The 17,868-nt window shown below is 34.6% G+C and overlaps 1 protein-coding gene across 2 annotated transcripts in view; it reads right to left on the reverse strand.

Moving 5' to 3' along the window:
• The window catches only part of LOC115608698 (adhesion G protein-coupled receptor A3-like), a 284,297-nt gene that overhangs the window by 20,931 nt on the left and 245,498 nt on the right, over positions 1-17,868 (reverse strand). For both annotated transcript variants that reach the window (XM_030487919.1, XM_030487920.1), the window contains one exon: positions 13,138-13,283. In XM_030487919.1, the coding sequence (XP_030343779.1) occupies positions 13,138-13,283 (146 nt within the window). The remainder of the gene's footprint in view (positions 1-13,137; positions 13,284-17,868) is intronic.

A 17,868-nucleotide genomic window follows, 5' to 3' on the forward strand; every position in this document is an offset into this window, starting at 1 on the left:
AATGAACAGCAGTCATTGCCATCTTCACAAAACCATAAGAGCATCTCATTGCTCGACTTTCCAGGTCAAAAGCCTGCCTAGCTTTGCTTAGTTTTGCTATGATAATTGTTATCAGATTTGTCAATGCCAGAACCACAGAAATTTTTCTCTCCAGTTGGAAAAAACTGTCTTAAATGCATGAAGAGGGAATGTAGCTAATTGGTTGCTTATTCAATGGAAGACTAAGAGTCTGTACGAGTAGACAAGTTTAATGTCAGTCTCACATGAGACAATAACAAGAATATGATATGACTCATTAAATAGTCCAAAGTGTCTTATATGTGAATTACAACCAGCATAGGGTACCTATTCTGAAAATAACAGTGGTAGTGACTTGCCCATTATTCCTGTTCCTTATCTTTTTGATTCATGAGAATGAGCTTTACTGATATTAGTAATCCCAGGAATCAAATTCCAAAGTGGTATGCATAAATATTTCTTGGAAATGAACTCTGCCTGCATGGGTATTTTTGTTCTGCAGATGTCTGTAAGCTCATCTACTATGAAGAAGAAGCATGACTGACCACTCATGAGTCATGTAGTTAGCAAGTATCACAAATTCAGGGACGTTCTATAATCAACTTATAAAACTAATGACTGTAAAAGTAAAAGACTAGGAGATAAACTAAGGCAATAAATATATCTGAAGAAATTATCTGATCAGAGATTTATAGACATACATTTGTGGATAATGTTGTTGGTGAACTACCTATATGAACTGATGTAACTACTTGTAGTAAGTATAGCTACCAGTCAAGGCATGTTGAACAGGGAACTACTTCTCACATTTCATATATTTTCCACAAAAATCACATAGAAAATTTGAAGGAAAATATCTGAAATCTCCAATTTCTTGGCATTGCTTATAAATACTGAGAAGCAAATACAAATTATCTTCAGTAATCATAGTTTTCCTACCTCATAATCAATAGATAATAACTAGGTATCTGTCATAATCAATAGATAAATAAGTCAGGTATCTTGTGGGCTCAGGTATTCTTTCACAGAAAACCCAAGCCAATGTTCACTTTCAGATAAACTATTAAAATCTTGAATGATTCCCTGAGTACGAACTGTGATCCAATAATAATGGCATCGCCTCATTATCTGAGTGAGTACTCAATCCATATAGGCATAAAGTTTAATCTGAACATTCTATTTTCTAAGGTAGATTAAATATTAAATACTTTAATTATTTTAATCTGTATCATTAAAATTCCAGGGAATTTACTGAATTTTATTTATAAGTAGCAATAAGCAATAATTTCCATCTATGAATCAAAATCTTCCTGTGATTAATTATGTGTAACTCCCAGTGATCCACTGAAAACCCGTTGTTCAGTGTGGATGTTCCAGAGCAGAAGCTGGCCTAAATTTTTGTTACGTTTTATATAGTAACATGGTACCTGAATAAAAATACCTGGAGGATCAGCAGCCAGTTTCTACAAGACTCATAACATTTCCAAACACTGAAGGCATATTTGGAACACATTAGTTTCAAAGTGTCATCTATCAGAATTTGCTTGCCTAATAAAACACAAAAATTTCTTACGAGACCAACAAGGCTGTAGGAATTCAGCAGTAAATAAAGGTTTGAAAAATGAGAATGCTGTTAAGAAAAATGCTTTTTTTAAGAATAACAGAATTATAGGGTGGGAATGAACATCAAGAGGTCATCCAATCCATTCAAAAGCTCTGAGGCAGGGTCACATTAAAAATCTACCATGACTGGCTTGGCTTTATCTAATCTATGTTAACAAATTGCTTACGTCAGTTTCCACAGCCTCCTAGGTAACCCATTTTAGTTGTCAGCTCTTCTCATAGTTTAAAATCTTTTTCTAATATCTACTTATTTACCCCCTACTGCAACCTAATTATTTATTGTCCTGTCTTCGATAATTTCAGAAAATTTTTTTACTAATGCATCTTAAACCTTATATGAATGATATTAACACTCCTAACCAGCAGTGAGGGTCCACAACTTTCAACTGATTTGAGTTAAGGTATTCCTTCTTTTTTCATGTTTACAATTGTCATTGCAAATAAGGAGTTAAAAGCTTTGTTTAAAAAGTTTAAGATGAGGGTTTTAAATAAAATCATATGAGTCCAGAAAGTCAAGCTCTAAACAGAATAGGAAATACCAGTATTTTTCTGATGGTACTGCACAGATATACTTTTTTTCCTTTCCCACCCTTTCAAATGTGGAACCTGTTAAAGGGATGTGGCTCACCAACAGGGAGGTGATTTACTATTCCATTAAGAAATATCAGGAATAGGGTTTAAATGGAAATTACAGAAGATAGATAAGGACTTTTAAAATACATAATAAATTTTTTACCTATCTTGCGTTTGCTTGTTTCTTACCTTGCCACAGGCTAGTGTTTTTCCATTTCCTTTATTTATAATATCATCATCTCAGATGCCCTCATGACTTCTCCTGTCCTGTGTTAATTGTCTGATTGAGCTCTTTGAGACTTTCTACAGTTCTCCCAAGGTCTGTATGTGGGTCTGCACTTTGTTTCAAGACTCGTGCTTTGCTTAGTTTTCTTTAAAGATTCTTTGGATACTTTTTTGTGTCATTTTCACACTGATTATCTATTTTATTCTGAGACAAAATTTCATCTCCTGATATACTCCTTGAACTCCTCTACTTCTCAGTTTCTATATTTCAGTCATTCCACTGAGTTTCTCTCATTTACAGTGTATTCTATTCTGCACCAGTAATTGTTCAACTGCCTCTGTAAAACAAAATACTCATAGCACTTTATAGCAGTGCAAGACAAAGGCTGAAGAATCAGAAGATCAATAGTCAGGAAATTTAGAATGTAAATTCTGAATAACTCAGCTAAATTAGAATTGTATTTTTTGCATGGAACAATATAAAGCTTAAAGTGTTCAGTAGAAACAGCAGTGAAAAATACTATGTATGTATAAGACCTGTTCTACAGATAAGACTTGCCTTCCCTCTACGATCATCTATGAACGACTGCAGGAACTCCACAGTAGGTAATTTTGATGTAATCGATACAGAAAATGTTACAATAACCCCAACAGTCAATGGCTGACTTTTAATCTAACATATGATAGCTCTATATACTCTGTAAATGATTCTTACATGTACCTTATTCTTTACTGAGAATACTAAAATTATAAAAGTTACATAGGAGAACTTTAATTTCCCAGCCTGCATTAATTTAGCTGTTGTGATTCATTTTTCTGTTTATGTGAAAAGGAAGAGTGATGCTAAAACCAAAAGGCAAAACTCTGAGCCACTGCTGTATGGGATGTAGCTTTGAAAAATGCACCGCCTTTCACTCTACAACTTATGGACTCCTGAAGACTATGTCAGTACTTACAGTCTTATCAGTTGAAGGACATCTAAAATTGGTCCAAAGACTGCCCAAAGTTCTAAATTGGTCTATGCCATTTTGAAAATGGAATTAAAAATACTCAGTCATACTCCAGGAGGATGCTAACTTTAAACATTCTTACCTTATAAGCATGATTTTCTCTAACGCCTTCCCATTTGGAATTTTTAAGGATAACTAAATCGAAAAGAAAAGTGTCATCCACATTTGCAGTAATGGGCTTCAACTATTTAGGATGGAGAAGGACAAGGAGACCAGTGGAAGTATATGTGTGTTTTAGTGTGGTTTCAACTCAAACCCAAGTGAGTTAATCTAATGCAACTTTTCCTCCCAAAACTTTTAATTCCTTCTTCCAAACAGGCATAAAACAGAGATTATCACACATATTTAGCAAGAAGTGTGCATAGAATAAGTCAGGTCTGAAGCTGAATTTACAACAGTTACATTTAAATACGCTTCAGCATATTTAATGTAATATGTGTATCTGTAGATTTCACCAGTCTTGTTTGTCCAGGGAATATATTTTTATTTCCTTGAATTTTTCCATTAATTATTGAAAAGAATACTCTGAAATGTTACAATTATGCATTTAAAGTTATTATTATTGAATAATTCTACAGTACACTAGTTGGTTGCCTGCAGTACTCTAGTTTCTGTGACATTGTAGTTTATCTGTCTGTACAACATCACGTCTCACATTTTCTTGCAACATTACTGTTTTCATTACAGTTAAAATTTATGTATATGAACACCCACTTAAAAGAGAGATATCCCGTAACAAGATCTAAGATCCAGCTTTCTCACATGTCAGTTTTTCATAAGAGAGAATTAGTATCTAATGTGACTCTGGCTTTATTTAAATAAAACAAATGCTTAATTTCAAAATTTTCTTGATAATAAATGAGTACAGTCATTCACAATTAAAAGTCAGATAGTCTTTTCTGTAACTGTGGTGAATATTATTTCGTGCAGAGGAGAATGTTTAGTTCTTTGGACATACCATGGCAATAAACACATCTGAAATTATCATCTTACACATATCTCTTTACAGCTTTTTTGCATAATCAGGTTTAATCTACATGACACCAAGGAATCATCTGAGAAACTATTTAGCTCTTTCAAATGTGATAAAGTTTTCTACAAAGCCGCCATTGGAGTCTGAATATATTATCTTCAAAGATTTTTAGAACTTGTAAAATTTCCAATCAGCATTCTACATTTTGCCTGGAGCAGCATATCAAGGCATGGAGCATTTTATCAAGCTTACCCTACCCTCTAACTTATCCACTACAAGTATGTATATAACTAGCTCAAACTCTAGAAAGTGTTGAGGCAAGGAATAGTGCAACAAGAATTCTGAATTTCCAGGAAATACCTAGATGGGAGTTCATGATAAAAGCATCTGAAAATTCAACCTAATATAGTTCTGCAGATCAGCATGTTGCAGTTACAGCCTTTCAAACCTGAAAATATCATAGTAATCATTATAAGACACCCTGAAGCTCACAACTTTGCAAGCTTGCAAATGCCATAACTCGCACAGTTAAAATTTGTAAGTCCCAAGACCATAAATCCCTCATTAAATGGACAGATATTGTAATTTTCTTTTTTGGCTATGTTTGTCAATAGCTTTAGAACCAGGGAGGTCTGGATACATGACTTGCTATGCTGTTTAACAGCTTATTTACAAGTAATAAGTTGACATATGTTTCTTTTGCAATAACCATAAACCATTTCTTTTCATCTCTAGTAAGTAGCTCAAGCACTGTTCTTTAAACAAAGAGGATAAAACTTCACCTTGTACTTCAACATCTCCTAAATATTTGGTGTTATTGGATTTTTACTCTGGAAAGTGTCAACATCATATGCATTTCACCTGTACCTTAAGTCATAAAGTTATGGCAGTAACAACATCCTATTTCTAGTTTAATTGTAAGATTCTCTTGAAATGAGATCCAACCAAGGAAGAACTTCTGTTCCAGGCATCATTCACTTAAAGCATTTGATAGTGCATTCAGGTCAGATTTGAAGAATAACTTTGCCAACTATGAAATGAAAATGAACTTTTAAAATACTTCCAGTTTGAGTCTTGATTCACAAACCAGATGAAGTGAAACTAAAATAATGCAGGTGGGTCTGTTACCATCTTGATTTTAATAACACAGTAATTCAGTCACTCACCTTGAAGGTGGAGAGACAAAGTTCTAATCACTTCTGTTTATTCAGATTAGGCAGGAAAATACCTCCCCACTATGACACCATATGCAGGCAATCCAGTGCCAGCTGCAATGAATATTTACATGGCCTATGCAAAGTGCAACAGCTTTCCCAGGGTACCACTGACAATATATTGCTACTATGAATCTCCTTAGTGTTTCAATTTTTTTTTTTTTTTTAAATACTGAAAATGTTCTTGTGTGGAACAATTAATTGAAATCTGATTTAAACATTTTCTTTGACCTAAGATAATTTTCCCCCATATGATGGAAATGCATTTAGCTTCAGGCTGAAATTGAATAAGAAGAAATTTATGAAAATGTTTCCCTTGTCACCATTTTATACCCTTTTCCACTGCAGATCTTTCAGATATATTGCTAGCTAGCAATAAAATGGCTTTGGCTATAATCCATTACTCCATTTGACCATATATCCGCATTTTAAGAATGATCATGTTAAGTAGCTTGTAATATCAGTATGTCCCTAAAGTATCAAACCAACTTCCAGGCACCTTTAGGTTCTGCAATCCTTTTCATTCATGATGAACAGACTAAAACTGCCTGGTTTGTTTTTAAGCTTCTCTTTTTTTGCCATCTCTATCTATTGTACCTCAAGTGGCAGAATCTTTCTGGTCATTCTGGCCAAGCACTACAGTTCTTTTGTTTGCTTGTTTGTTTCAGGGTTTGTTTTTTTTTTTTTTTTGACAACTTGCCTAAATTGGTGGGCTGATATGACACAGTACAGTCTGACTGATAAGATCAGTACTTCTGACTGTTACATCATTAGTTGTGTTGTATCATCTTTGAATGTCAGAGTTATTAAAATTGGCTTCAGAATACAGCATTGTTCAAAATCTGAGCTCTATAATTAAACCAAACTAAAACTATGAAATGGTTTTTATCCTTAGATTATTTTTATATCCAACATAATATTATACTAGCTTATTTTTATGTTGAATATAAGCCCTATTTTTGTGAATAAAACCAAAACAGCAGTTGGAAGGAAAATATGGCTTTCTCCTATGTTCAATTTTTATCAAATGTAAAAATTTTAAAAATGGTATTTCGGCAATACGGCCTTCCTTTTTTCTGGGAAATATCATAAATATTGAAACAAGAAACATGGGAATAACGATTTGCAGATAATATGTATGAAAGCAGCTATTACACACTATGGGTTTTTTAGGAACTTATGGTATTGAGGCTCTTAAGTGGCCTTGCTAATACATGAGGATTGCAAAAACTTCCATTTTTCAATAATGAATCAAACTAATTACAGCAAAATTTGAAAATGGTCTAAAAATATACATTGGAAAAGACAATTTTCTAGACTTGACTTCCAATAACTAAGATAAGCATTGATAATAACTTCAGAGGCACTAGTTAAACTTCCTGATGACTGGCCCTGCCCACATCAAAATATTCTGTCCTCTAAGTGAAGGATGCAATCAAGTATTTAAACTAGAGCATGACATAGCAGGTTTTCAGTGAGACTGTTTACTTACTGTGCCATGGTTCATCCAACTGGTGACAAACTTACTCTCAGGGAGACATCACTTCCATTTACCCCCCAATGACAGAATTGTATCTATTCTAATACTAAGGAGTGAACTACAGAAATCTCCTCAGGGCTTCTGAGAATTCTCCTCTGTGGCATTTCCCATTTATTTCAACATATACAAACTATAGAGAGTTGCTAAGGAAAAGGCAGTTAATCCCTTGGGATAGTCAGACATAAATTTAAACCTTATAGAGGAGGTTTGTTATGTTCGCTGTGGGAAAGAAAAATGGGCTTCCATGGATCAAGATTAGAGGAATTAATATTTAAGGGCATACTATAAAGAAGAAAACAATGGACTGTAATTGATGCTTTTCATCTGACCTCTTTTTCTCTCTCTTCCTCTCAATCATTGTTTGATACTAGAAGACGTGAATTCATGAGAGCTGATGCTAATGAAAAATGCACTAGAACTTAACTGCATTTCAGAGCTGCTGGTGTCAAGGGGACAAGTAATGTCTGTGTCTGTCAGAATGTAAGTTAATTAGCTTCATATGATTCACACTCAAGACCCAGAAAAGAACATGGCCAAAAAAATGACATGACATATTTGGCAAACTTGACATTTAATAGAAAATTTGTTATCATGGTCAAATTTTGATCCTCCATTACACTGCAGTTATGCTGCAATAAATTGCAGCCAACTTCTTATAACTCATAGGGGAAATTTTCTAGACCTCAAGAGTAACAAAGATCATTTTCTGAAGGCCCTTTCAACCTCAATAATATTAGAACCTATTAGTTCTTTTTATTCCAGGGTTTTTCTCTGATAAAGGACATAATAATTCTTTAAAAATCTAAATATAAGAAGTCTTCAGTCTTTATAACTGGAATGTTTTTACCTTCATGTGCCAGTTTTCAACATCATGAATATTGTTGCATGCAACAAAAATTCAACAGATATAGCTGCTTTATTAGTAACTTCTTCAGTAAAAATTGCCACATCTCAATTTGTGATGGAAGTCACAACACTTCCAGCCAGGCTCTCTTGGGACCTGCAGTTAGGCAAGTGCAGCAGTACATAGCAGTAGATCCATTTGTGCTCATGAGTTGGTTTAAAGCTTGTCAGAATTCAGATCAAGCATCTAAATGTTCATGCTGAGACAAGCAGGGTTAGCACTGTGAGCAAAGCACTAAGCAGATGCCATGACCCCTCTGGTATAATACAAGTCTGTAAAATCTCCTCACTGCAAGACAGAAGGCTCATCATGGGATTGGTTGACACTACCTGAAGGAGAGGATTTTCCTGGATTTGCAAGTTTAGCATAGTTTCTCCTTTTTGCAGTGAAAAAATTTAACCTAATTCAGTGTCACAAAGATACTTAGCTACTGTTTAGCTGGATGCTATTGATTAATGTTTAGGTAGCTGACAGAAATAACGAGCTAGGGAATGACTATGAAGATCTGCTGCCACATTCACAGAAAGGGAGGATGCAACTGGAGCACTATCACATCTTGCACATCCATGTGATCAGGGTGTACCTTGTTATCACTACATCACAAACACAGCCCACAAGGAAGACCCCTGTTGTTTCTACATCCAAGAATGATGATTTGGTACTCTGGAAGTGTATTGATGATGTTCAGAAACTTGCCCATATACAAGCTCACACAGAATAGCAGACACGCACCCATATATTGCACGTACACATCCATTAGCAGGTATTACGGTTCAACTAAACCACTTTGGTTCTCACCTACTATTTCTAGGTCTACTCTGTGTGCAAGTTAAAGGGCAGTTTCCATAAAACAAATAAGACAGTTCAAAATCTATGAAATATGCAAACAGCTTTCTCATTCTAAAAATTATACTTAACTTTTAAAATTATTCAAGGTTGAAAACAATAAGAGAATGGAATTGAAGCCAGCTTAATTGACTCAGAGGTGCTCAGAGTGTGCTGCTGAAAACTGATTTAATTTGCCTGAGTGATGATCGTCCCAAAATGCTCAATGTTCATTTTTAATAGCCATAGTACTAAGCGTAGTACATTGAATACAAAGGGAAGGATACAAAATCCATTCCTAAACTGCTATTATAGCTAGATATACATTTTTTCTAAGGCACTGCATGAGGTACTCTTCCTAGAAGCCCTACAACTTTAGTAAGAACCTTTTAAAAAGCTTATCATGATATATTAAATAATAAACAAGATGAAGTTCAGCAGACACAATGACATCATCTGTTACCCACTTTGCAGTTCATTCTGCAAACTTATTTATGCATATTGATGTTTCTTCATGACAGATATAGGATATTGGACTCTGCAATCTGAAGTTTGCCGTATTAGTTACCTTGCAAGATGTTCATTGAAAGAGGATGGAAGAAATTAGGAAACATACTTGTACCTAACCCTGAGATGAAAGGTACCTAAATTATCTCTCTCCTTAACACTAATGTCTGGCCCAGCTTGTAGCTTATCTATTTTTTATTTTAAGTGTTTATAGTGCAATTGTGTTCAGTAGTTATCTTATTAAAAATCACAGAAGTCTACTTTTTTCTCTTTCTGGAAAGGAATAATTTTAACAGTATCTTCCAGAAATATTTTCTGCTTGTTCTGTACTCCTCTCTAATCTCTATGTGCACAGGGCATCACATGAAAAGTGCATGCACGTATCAGGTACAAAACTAATCCTACCTGTGCCTCAGCTTGGGCTGATGAGAAGTTTTGTACATTGCAAGTAATAGTTGAGTCTTGCATGCCCCTTTGTCCTGGCTGGCAGAATCTGACTTCAGATGAGTCAGAAGCCAAACTGCCAGGTTTAACAAATGTCCACAGAGGATGAACAGATAAAATTATTTATTTCTATTAAGAATACCAGAGAGTACATTTTACAGGAAGTAATTTCATTATCGGTTGAAGTGCTAGGGTTCAGCATTTCAATACACTAAAATTCAATGATGCATTAATTTGATCCACCTCATTAGCATCCAGGCACATCTAGTGAAAAATGGCAGAATTGTTATAGTTGATTCCAGTTATCAAAGAGATAGGCCCTGAGAGCTTTGACTCTATAATTAACACAAAATACATACATCATGTATAATATAGATAATAAAATATATATAGTGTATAATCTATAACATATATAATGTATCATATAATATATGATTAAAAAGAGGGAATATTCAAAATCATATTGCCATGAAGAACAAGTTTCAGTAAAATTACACTGTTTGATCACTGTATCTAGGACAGAAAGAATTAAATATGCAAGTAGGCAGAGAAATTGAAGCAACTGTTACAAGCAAAGGTTCTTTTTTACTAATAGGCAAGGTCTTCCTTAAGGTATTTTGGTTTTTATTTTCACTGTTTTGACTACTTTTTGGAGTGGATCAAGCTCCAGAAAAAATGTGATGAATTTTTATAATTTCTTGGTAAATTCGATGTCATAAATTTGTGTATTGATTTTTGGCAGTAGTCGCCATTTACTGACTCACAAAAGATATCCTTATGTTTCATACAGTGAGTGCATACAGAAGGAATACAAAAACACTCCTATGTGAACTGGAAACCCAGTCTATCATATACATCTGGTACTGGAAAAGACCAAAGGAGAACAGCAAAGCGTACAGTTCTTGCCAAACACATTCATATGTTTGTGTTGAAGGAAACCTGAACACAAGTCAAACTAGGTCTACAGACCTGAATTACTGACAAAGTACCTCTTTTTAAAAGTGTCTCGGAGACCATATGCAGAAATATGCTTCTTAGAACTGATGGTCCTGACATATTAAAAAGCTTAATTTAGTCTCCATTTGAACAAATTTAATTTATGTATGGTGTCAAATGAAGACAAAAATTAATACTCCTTCACCCAAAACCAGACCTGGACAAACTGTGATGATATCTCCTCTGAATCTGAGGAACAATATGTGTAAAGACTGGCATCAGCTTATAGATACAAGAATGCTGTCTAATTAAAACATTTCTTATAAATGGCTACACTGAAATATACACAACTTAAATGGATTTTCTGGAAATATTATGATGCAGAATAATTCTGATTTAAATTTTATTAAACCCAGGAAAATTAAAAGGCCCAGAAAAATTATCATTATCATTCTAAAAAGAACAATTACTAACTACGGGTTCATCATTTTCTTGCTTAAAGCAATTTTTAATTTTCCATATGCTATGCCTATTTTCTACATGAAATGAAATTGATCCTTATTACTTTGAATCTAGTACTAACCTTTATGAAATCATATTAGACATTTCAGTGCCTGTGTCTAGGACACATGGTGCCCTGAGTGAGAAAAATAACTTAGAATCATTTTACTTAGTTATTAAATGACCATACTCATGTTCTCTTACAGCTAAAAGGATGTTTATAGTTTCTATTACTAAACTTAAAATATCTACTGTTTATTTTTACTGCCTGAGAACCTCATAATGACTGTTACAACAAAGATTCTAATTAATCGTTTTTGTAACTTTATTGTCTATTGTTTTCCAAATCAAAAAAGATTTGAATTTTAAGAGCATACACTATTCTGGGTCCATGTAACCTGTAATAATTTTCTACCTTAACAGCCACACTGCAGCATTTGCAAAGTGGTAATTAATTTTGCCATGAACTAGTAACCAAAAGAGTGGAATTCTCATCTGTGGAGAATGGTACTGTAAATCATGGATTAGCAAAGTTAGTTAGGCACTCTCAATGAAAGTATATCCTCTTGCTTACACCTAACAAAGCTACCATTCAATATGGCTTTTCACTATATAAATTTTATGTTAACTTTTATCAATTTCACCTCTAAAAAGAAAATGTTATAAAAAGCAGAAAACTAATCAAGTTAATCAAGATTTCAGTCAGCAGAATCAGACAGCAAAACACAATTCATCTTTCTATAGACTTTTAACAAGTTGCGACAACCTCACACAGCCATCTACAAATGATACTTATTAAACATTTTGTGTTCAAAATAAAATAAGCTAGGACTGTTTAAAAGAACATACTAATCTGGATTTTTTACAGCAAAGCCATAACGATTAGAATTCATATTTCCTGTCCTTCACTGTAAAATCGAGGTCTTTAATCTGAATTGACCATTCAGGTTTTTCCATGATCTATGGGGAAAGAGAGGCACCTCCGTAAGACAATTCATCTTGTCCTCACACAAACATCTAAAACAGATGGGAGGAATTGTTCTCTGGAAGTTCCTCTCTGCCTCAGTCTCCCTCCAAAGTCTATACAGGGCCACTATATAACTTTGGCTAATACCTAACTTTTTGATAGCTACAGTCAAAAAGATGAATCCATCTTCTCATGCCTTTGGTTAGAAATTCTAGGTTGTGGTAAGTTTGGGTTTTTTTGTTTGGTTTTTTTTTTTTTTTTTTTTATGCAGACTGACTATTTTGGCTTGAAGTTTCAGCATCTCATAGGCATCTGGTTAAAATTCTTATTACATTACACCTGCCATGCTGTCAGAGACATGTTTATTAGTCTGCTCTAACTACAAAGCTGATAGGGAGTCCAGACTTTCAGTCGCTCCTGTAATAGCATTAGATCTCTGATGTGGAATGAGGAAGGTTGCTATCAGGTTATTAGGCTATCAATATAAATGTGGGCAAGAGTTACAGCAGAATAGATTAAGGTAAAGGGAGAATCATTGTAGAGTAGTTTCTGATGATTAAATAATGCCTTAACCCGGAAGCAAGGGAGTATTTTTTTATCCATAGGAAACCACAGAAACATTTGAATTGCTCCTGCTTAGATTAAGGTATCTGAACGTAGCCAGTACCAGGTCTGCATATTTGCATCTCCTGACTAGAATTAACTATTAGCATACAACAAATATTCAGATTTGTAGACACACCTAAGTGACTCAATTCCTTATGGATCCCATTTATAGTACGAAGAAAAGTAAAGAATACAGAAATGAAAGTGAAAGCTTAAAATTTATATGTTTTAGGAATACATTTTAAAAAAAGAAAAAGATAATATTCCATACCTGAGTAGTGGTTGCTTTGGATAAGAAGATTGGTCACTGTTTTGGCATGGCTGAGGCTTTTTTGTGACTTGCTTATAAATATTCCTAGCAGTTACTCCAATCCATAGCATAGTAGAGAGTGTAGAATAATGTAGTACTATGCCAACCTAAAAGTAAGAGTAGACAGACAAGTTAGTAAATGAATCAGTAAAACAAAAATTTTAGAATTATGCAAGCAAACAGATTTTTTTACTGAATTTGTAAATGCATCAGTTTTTTCTTTCTCTCTGATTAATTCTAACTAGGGGAAACACTTTCAAAAAGCAGATGGAAGCTGTTATTTAATCCATCATCGATAATATTTGTGATACCAGATGGTACATTATGAAAATAAGACTGTAAAGACATTTATTTTCTAAGAACCTGATTAATTACAACTTTTTACACCTTGATTTAAAGTGATGCAAAGCTTAGTTTGTGTGGTAAGCTTTGTTAGCTTATCATAACAATGCAATTTAAAAATCAATGAGAGGTCAGCATTTTTACTTGCTATTATGCTATTATTTCCTTCATTTTTCAGGAATATCCTGCTGTAGTTCCCTCTCAGCTGTATATAGCCAAGCTTGAGTTCTTGTAATGGGATCAGTGCTATTTGCCTAAAACCAGATTATTTTCAGACATATTTTAAGGAATTTATAAACTTGGCCATACAATTTTTAAAATTAAATGACAGACCTTGGCATCCTCCCTTAAAAGGAAATACACTCTCAATAGTATTATTATCATTTTGTTTCCAAGAAACTGGTGTGTTTATCATTGAAAGTAAAATAAAGTATAAACACTTCTAAAATACTAACATCTTTGTTATATTAGTAATTGTTAGTCATTACTGTGGAAACAGTTAATTGGAATTTTAGCCAATCTATCTCCTTATTACTCCAGCTAAGTCTCCATCTGATTATATAAAATGAGGTTACCTTTGAAGCAATAACCTGACACTTTGCAGTGACAAGTAAAATATTGCTATAATTGGAAAGCACATAAATGTTTAAGGAATACAGAGAATTGCTGAATAAAGCTACCACAAATCTGTTATAATGATTTATTTGAACCAGTGTTCATTTTTGCTCAACTTAAAACAAAATAATTGATGCGTAAAGACAAAAAAATCCATGAATTTTGTTTATGTTTAGTAAAGTAGCAAAAAACTTGAAGATAGCAGCAAATATCATCACCAGAAAGCCCTTTGTAATTTTCTCTGGGACTTGTCTGACACATTAGATGAGGGAGTATAAAGCCTTCATAACTATTGTCGCTTTAGGTAAAAGAAGCAGAAATAAGAGAATGAGACAACTTTGTACAATCAGCCAGCAGACGTTGCCAGTTCAGTGGCTAGTGCTGTCTGGACTTAGTTCATATGCAGCTTGAAGCATTTCTGTAGGGACACAGTGAATATGACTATGAACTGGAGAGGGGAGAGGGAATGAAAGGAGTAAGGCAGGAGGGAGAAGAAGGGAAAGAGAAAGGGGGAGAAAGAGAGGCAGGAAAATGAGAAAGAACTGGAAAAATTCTAGAGATTTGGTTAATAACTTCTTTCTCATTTCAGTATAGTGCTGCACTATATATTCTGTAATTATTCTATGCAAGTATGCCAAAGAGTCCGTAAGAATATGAACAGCAGGGATGAATTCCATGTGAGAAGGCACCTACATATGAAATTTGGACAACACATATGGCCATATGTAAAGAAATGATCAGCCACCTAAGTGAAGGAGATTCCTAAAAATAGTACGACAAAACAATTTTATTGAACTTTCAAGGCGGCAACTGAACTGAACTGAAACCATCACTGTATGCCACGCCTTAGTCACATTACTTTTCTTAACAGTGTACTCATATTTCAGTAGCTTAGTTCCTTCTGATATATGGTCAAATTGTACAAACATGGACAAGAGACAGAAATGCTATCATCTTCTGTATTAACTCTTTAATAATATGCCTCTGTCTCTCTCAGAAAAGTATCCATTTACATTTCTTGCTTAAAGGAAGAGGATACATCCTGATGATAGAAGACCTCCTTGTGACTGACAGACTTGAGGATAATGGTGGCAATCTGGAGATACAACATATATGACACAACAAAAACGTGGAATTTGCAAGGGTGAGCTGAGCTGTTATACTAAATTCCAAAGCAAAGGGTACCCCTTTCTTTGTGATTTTGTTTCTCATTTTCCAAAACAAAATATGCTTTCTGGACTAGAACTTTTATTCATCCACTAATAATAACAGGTAAAGAAATGCTTTGCCTCTTCCTTCCCTGTATCTCCGCACTGACGTCAGTCATGCCATGGAGGTGTACTTTCCTCACTGTTGCACTCAGAGGCTGTGGCTGCATGCTCTTTTGCCCCCTTCAGTGGGACCAGCTCTTTCTAGCTCTCTTAAGCTAGGAAGACATCTGAGCCCTGTGCTAGAGATACATGAGATACCAACTCATGACATGGAAGGGGAAAACAAGGCTCAACAGAAAAGGGAACAGGACAAAGATAGTTTTGTTCAGTAAACTCACTTAATTCTGTTAGTAAATGTAAACCTTAGGTTTATGCACTAAAGGTTCAGGGTACAAATTTATCTGTGTATATCTTATTACTGGATTTGTGACTCTCTAAAGGTTAAGAAGCCAATACATAGATACAAATTAAATAATGCAGTGTTCAATTAAAACTATTTTCACTGTAAGTAGGAATTTTGCATTTCACATAAAATTGTGGGGGAAGAGTCAAGTTTTCCATAAAGAACAAAGGATTATGATTTAATATATTTAAGTGATGACCCTTTTTCATATGGAGGTTTTCCACTGACAGGCCAAATGGTACAGAACGAACTGTCAGGACATATGCATTGAAGACATCATTGCACCTAAACCTATTTAATAACTGCAGTTATACGGTAAAAAAATTCTTGTTTCTTAGGACTTATTTTTTGCATGTCCTGTGTTCTTAGAACTCTTATCTTTGGGAAAAAGCACCAGCCTACTGAATAGAAGATTATGCTTTCTACAGTAAGAAGATGCTGTATGTGCTCTTTCAATAAATTTCAGTACCTTAGAGGTAACTGAAGTTCCACACCATGCAGTTACCATGGTAATGACCAGGACACACATTTATGCAAAGCATTTTAGCACAAAAAGCTCTCTTGATCAGCTTTAACTTGCACACAATTTTCTTTGGTTTACCCTAGTTTTTAATTTAATTTCTTTTTTTTTTTTTTAATTGTAATCATATTTCAGATAAGATTGTCCTTCCTCAGACAGTTCTATTTGAAGGAGGATATGGATATTCACTGACAATCTGATTAAACTATTAATCCTGCACAGAAAGTGATTCTTTTCAGTGAGATGAAGGGATTCAGGAATTTCTTTGCAGTCTATAATACCACTAGATGTGAATATTTCATTATCTTAAAACATTCAGCCTTAGAAGAATCCCATGCTCCCTTCATAGCTAGAAAATTTATAACTTGAGATCGCCAAATCAGGTACCTGACACCAGGAATGACAATATTCAGCATGTGCATCTAACTCCATAGCATGCAAAGCCATTAGCTGTCATTGGTTGCTTCTAGTAAATTTTCCAGCAATCTAATGTCTTGCTTGTGCATATGGCTCTGTTCTTGTCTCAGCAGAGATGAGCAATGCAGCACCTTTCTCACCAAAGACCACTCAAGAGCTCTTAAATAGCATTCTTCACTTGAGACACCCTAATTGGCAAACTTAATCACAGTATATCAATTTTACACCCATTCTTTAAAAAAAAAATAATAAATACAGATCAAACAAAAAGAACTGCTCTTTTACTCCTCCTTCTATAATAATGCTATATATGTATATATATAACATTCTATATATAATATATAGCATTACAGAAATAGCATTTCTATATATAATGCTCTTACCCGAGATGTGTCACATAGCTCTAGGACCTCCTTAGTGTATGAGGATTCATATCCAAACCTTGGACTTCCAACATTAGTATTCTAGCTTCTAGGCTGCTGGCTAGTATGAAATGGGCTTCACCTTTCTTTCTGAAGATTTACTGCCCTACGGAAATGAATTCATAAGCAGCTTCACATATGACACTCATCAGGGAGAAGGAAGATCTGAGCCTTGCCAAATTTTATATGGAACCTTCTATTTGATAAACCATATAGGAGGTTCTTGGAGATGTGATTGAAGTGATCATGCCACTCAGTGACTGGCCACTAGGATAAAAAAATATGATTCTGTCTCACTCGCTAGCTTTGTGTCTCCTGAATCTTGTGCCTCTAACCCTATTCTTCATGCTTCAACATGTTGAACTGATGATTTCATTCCCTAGCATCTATAGCCTCATGGCTATCATGCTCTCCTGGAAAGTAGGGGCCATGAAACTGAAATATTTCAGACTGAGGGTACAGAATCAATGCCTCCTTTACATGCGGAATGATCCAGCTAAGTTGTGCCTCCTTCCATCTCATTCCCTACATGAAAGGAATAAGCCTACTTCTGCTCTTTGAAAGAAAGCAAACTGAGGCCCTAACTCTGGGAGATGGAAGTGACTGACTACATCACCTACTGGCTAGCTCAAGCACCTTTCTGGCTAGTGTACTGGCTCTGATTAATTCCATTTTGCTGTTCCTAACACCACCTTTGTCTTGTATGAAAGATTTTGCCATAAACTCAAGACTCTGGATTCTACAACAGCCAGCATTCAGTGA

The sequence above is a fragment of the Strigops habroptila genome, chromosome 5 (assembly GCF_004027225.2).
Source record: "Strigops habroptila isolate Jane chromosome 5, bStrHab1.2.pri, whole genome shotgun sequence".
Lineage (NCBI taxonomy): Eukaryota > Metazoa > Chordata > Aves > Psittaciformes > Psittacidae > Strigops > Strigops habroptila.